Source organism: Scedosporium apiospermum (genome assembly GCF_000732125.1).
Source record: "Scedosporium apiospermum strain IHEM 14462 chromosome Unknown SEQ_SAPIO_0087, whole genome shotgun sequence".
Classification (NCBI taxonomy): domain Eukaryota; kingdom Fungi; phylum Ascomycota; class Sordariomycetes; order Microascales; family Microascaceae; genus Scedosporium; species Scedosporium apiospermum.
This window is the reverse complement of record NW_015971788.1, coordinates 758771-763541: the sequence shown is the minus strand read 5'-3', so window position 1 is coordinate 763541 and position 4771 is coordinate 758771. Positions and strand designations below refer to the sequence as shown.

Below are 4771 nucleotides of genomic sequence, written 5' to 3'. Positions count from 1 at the left end.
TTTCTTTTCGGTCTGTCTTTCGAATCTTAATGCCATCGTGCATCGTCAAAAAAGAAGGCCCAAAAAGATTGACTCTTCTTTTTCTGGCGATGATCAACATCGCTTTTTTCTTGTTTGGAAAATTGCTTGCTCTTGGATCACACGTCCAAGACGTCAGGCTTGCAAGTTGTTTTCGGCTGGAGGAGGATGACGCGATAACTGCGAGCATCACAAGCACCCCCCACCCCTTCCTCAGTAGAGTGACGGCATTGCTTTTCTTCCTCAGGTGGTCACCCAAAGTGAGCGGCCTCCATCAGATGGATGGGCGGAGCTTGGTTGACCTTGCATCCTCCGTGATGACCTTGATGGGTGGTGGTCAGAAAGAACGGGTTGTAAACTACGGAGTAGGCGCCAGCAACGCGTCACCCGAGATACCCGACTGACCCCCCTCTCGGTCCTCGAGGTCGCCTATCTTCAAGCTTTTAGCTATCAGCTGTGAAGCGAGAGGAGAGTGAGCAAAGCTCCATCTACCCTACACCACACTACAGAAGGGGAGAACCCCGCAGGCGGGGAAGCACTTCTTCCAAGGCCTTGCAAGCATCGATCTGAAGAAAGGAAACCCCCAAAAAGCACAAACCCACAGAGCTCCGACCAAATCAGCATCGACGCCATTCCTTCCACTACCGGACCCCTTGGATACCATCCATCCAATCCTGAAGCAGTGGAAAGAATTAAGAGGTGGACCGAGTGGCTATCAAATCTCCCTCAGTCATGCAAAAAAACGCATCGACCCCCGAATTCCCCAGAAATGTGCCACTGCCCCCGCAAAGACCAAGAACTAGACCAAGGGGGAGGAGCCAAGATGAAAAAAAGAAGAGCAAAAACGCGCTCGATATCGCACCATCCCCACTCGTTCAGGTCCAGTCACGATATCGTTCTCCCTAAATGGTCTAGTGTAGGTTAGTTCCTCAGAATGGCCTTACTCTGTACAAGTCTATGCACTGAGAGCCACTCGTTCATAACGCCTGCTTGGTACTTGCATAAATTCTGTCTGCCCATTTTTCGATGCTTGGGTTCTTCGGACGAAAGAAGCGTTCCAACCACGTCGGGTTTGCCTCTTACGGCAGTTGTAGGGCCAAAGCTTCTGCCACAAGGGGCGCAGAATGGTAAAGATAGCAACGCCAGTAAAATCCCGGCCGCGAAAATTTTCCGGGCAACAGACCGGGAGGATAAGAGTCGGTCTCCTTACTCCTCCGCGTCCCCGGTCACCTCAATTCACACCCGGATTGAAGGAAAGCATGCTCTGTCGCATTGACTCACGAAGCACTCTTCCCAGACCCAAACGTTTCCTTGTCTTCTGAATAGAGCACGTTTACAATATTCGGTCCGAGATGTATTATGATGTGAAGCCCCCATCCCATCACCAGGAGCCGCATCGTGATCCAAGCCAACTGGCCCGGGCCAATTGGCCCTTGCGACTTACCTTGGCTGAAATTTATATAGAGTACGAAGTATAATGGTGTGCTTCCGCGTCGAGGAACGACCTGAAGAGCCCCGGGAGGCGCAAATAGTGATTAAAATCAGGTTCAAAGAACACACTATTTAGGGGAGCCAGCACCGTCCCGTCCCCGCTCGGACATCAAAGTATGCCGACTGTAGCAGAGCTTAAACTCCCAAACTATTCCGGGATGGGTTCCTTCACCAAAGCGTTACTCGCTCGTGCAGTCTTTCTGCGCTCCTGTTGAGTCAGGGTCAAGGAGCCATATGAGTGAAATGAAGAAAACCCCGTTTTCTCTCCAACATTCCGCATGGGTAGTCTAGGTCTTTATCTCTAAGCAAGGCAAGGAGAGCTATCGAGACACACTCACGCAGCTGGAAACCTCGGGTTGCAAGAACTCCTCTCCCCGCAGCTACGCATCTTGCAATTGCAATCATTTCGTTCTATTAGAGCACGTAATGAGGCCTGGAAGAGATAAACCATGAAGAATCTTCTTCTAGATTGTAGTCGGAATCTACTCGGTTGAGATACCTGTGAACCCGAGAGGCATTTCCCCATCTCTCACATGCAAGGGAAATATCACAATATGCAAAACAAATCCATCGTGTAATACACCCCCAACACCTGCCGTTTATAAGCCAAGAACAACCCGCGGTAAAAGGAAAAGAATGAAAGACAGGGAATGAGAGAGAAGAGGAAATATATCTTGGGTATCTATCACCATGACCGTACCGTCTACATGCCCCATGCAGTGCCGTGTCCACATGCAATATTCATACACATGATATCCTGAACCGTTACCCATGCCGAGACCAAGAGAAACGAAAGGGAAAAAGAGAGAAACGACAAAAACGAAAAGCTTCGTCTAGAATCATACCCAGCAAGCTACACCCAGCGTAGCTTCAGTGCTCCCAACTCACACAACATACTTCTCCAGATCGCACTCCCGAATGAGCCGATTATGATGCTCTTCCATGCCCTCCCTCAGTCTCAGCTCACCCTGGAGCTGGCGTTCCTTCGCCTCACTCTTCCTCCTCGCTCTCCTCCTCTCCATCTCCATATGACACTCCGTCCCCGCGATGACCACCCTCCCCTGTTCGACATCAACGCGATACTCCGCAAAATAAGCACCGCCCTTAACGAGGTCTAGCTCCGTCTTCTTCCACCAATCCATCTTCGCAGCCGAGTTCTTCTTGTCTAGGTCGGCAATCTTGGCCACCACCTTGGCCTGCCCGCCGGGTCTGCGCAAAACTCTCAGAAACACGCTGCAGTCTCGCAGTGTCATGGCGAGGCGGAACTGCTCGTCATCGGCGTTGGAGCCCAGGGGGCCCTTCTGGTCAAGCTGCCGCTGCATGTTGCGGACCTGGGTGATGAGGCGCTTGGGTCGCGAAGGTGCAACGCCCTTGAACCAACGGCGCAAGGGCGCGACGTACCACTCGTCGAGCTCCTCGTCGCCGAATAGCCGGGATACGAAGAGGCTGCGGTCTTCCCAACGGTCAGAGGTCATAAGCAGCGGACATGGGAGGTGCGCTCCGTCGTAGGAGGAGTCCTTGAGGCGGCGGTGGAGACGGACGGCGCAGGTTCGGCAGCGGACGGCGTCAGTGGGGGCGCTGGGTGATTGGAGAAGCCACTTTGGCTTGACTTCAATCATGATGCCTTCGCTCTCGTCTGTGTATTGGTTAGATTTACACACGCTCAATGAATGAAAGGGGAAGCATTGGTGAATTTCAATGACGTACCAATTCGCATGTCGTCCACAAGCATGCCAAACTCTACGCGCGCAAGCCTAGAGCCAACAAACTTCTTTTTCCTCTTCTTCAGCGGAGACTCTTCGGGAGCCTTGACCGTGGCCTCTATATCTGCGGGGGGGGCCTGATCTCTACTCCTCGAGGTTGCCATATCCATCAGAGCCAGCAAATCGTCAACGTCATTCAAAAGATTCGATCCTCCAGGCCCTAGACGAACGAGATCGATATTGACGAGGTCATCTTTTTCCGAAAACATGGGTTTAATACGCTCTCTCCAATAGCGGTACTGCACAGGATAGGGGTAAGGCTGTTTTTCGGGTTTCCTTGACACCTTTTGCAGCCTCAAGAGTTTGCCTGCGTCTCAGTGTTAACGACTCTTGTTTCTAATTTTAGCACAAAATATTGCGCATGCAACATACCTTCGAAAAATTCCCTCGTCGCAGCCGACGTCCCCTCCGGCAAATCCAACTCGATAACAACGTTGGCCGAGCCCTCACCGACAAACTGCTTCACCTTCGTCCCAACGGGGACGCTGTACAGGTTGGCACTGCCGAATGGGTCCATCTTGGAGTCCAACCCGGGATCCGGCTCAGACAACGAGGACTCGGCGGTCTCTTCATCCATGGACAAGCCCAGAGGGCATGTCGAAGCGAAACTCGAGGGCGCAAAGGAATAGTTGGACGAAAGCGACGACGAGAAAGACGCGAAATCCTCACCGAGATACGAAGAGGAGGAAGTCTCGAGGAGGAACGGGTTGGTTGTCCTAGACACGCTGCCCCGACTAGCCAGGGAGGTTCGCAGCGGTCTCGAAGGCAGGGCGATGGGGACTGCGGTAGAAGTTGCCGTTGAGCCGGGTGAGGAGGAGAGAGAAGAAGTGGATGAGGAGGAAGAGTAGGGGAATATCGAGAGAGTAGGCACGGCAGGGGCCGAGTTTCGGCTTTTGCGTCTTGGACCCAGGGATGGACGTCGTGGTGATGACCGGTGAGGAGGTGAGGATGAGGATAAAGTGGCGGTTGGTGCCTCCAGGTGAGCCGAGCTGGAGAATGCGGCGCCGCCCGCTTGCGAAGTCATGACATGGCTGCGCTTGGAGCGAGCGGCGCGCAAGTTTTGCGCGGCGCCATGGTGAGGATCCATTGGAGCGGTCAACGGTGGGGCACACTACTATGAACCGTACGTGCTGTGGAAATGTCTAGCGTTTGGGGAAGTTCAAAAGACGGCCTTTCCCTGCAAGGAGGCTAAGGCGGAGGCTCCAGAGATGAGAGAGAGGGGGGCGGCCACACCGGATTTTCTGTGGTGGGCGCAGAACCTCAAGTCTCTTAGTGTGAGGACCCGAATCAAGAACTAAAGTTTGACCGGCGCCACAAGAACAGCTAGACTGGAAAGTGGAGTCTGGGTTTCCAGTTTCTGAGATCTTTGTGCAAAGCACGAAGTAGTACCGGTAAGGATCAATGCTCGAACAGCAGGAATTCCAGATTTCAGTGCTGCGAGCGATGTCGGAATGGAGCAACGGACGTCTATCAGGCTGGTCAGAGGCGACGTCGTTTAC

The 4771-nt window shown here is 53.1% G+C and overlaps 1 protein-coding gene across 1 annotated transcript; it reads right to left on the bottom strand.

Moving 5' to 3' along the window:
- Positions 1 to 2393: 2393 nt before the first annotated feature.
- On the bottom strand, positions 2394 to 4359 carry SAPIO_CDS2914 (uncharacterized protein; the record flags this gene model as incomplete). Its single annotated transcript, XM_016785820.1, has 3 exons — positions 2394 to 3145; positions 3217 to 3579; positions 3645 to 4359. The coding sequence occupies 3 exons, from the start codon at positions 4357 to 4359 to the stop codon at positions 2394 to 2396; spliced, it is 1830 nt and encodes a 609-aa protein (XP_016644602.1).
- Between the last annotated feature and the right edge of the window lie 412 nt (positions 4360 to 4771).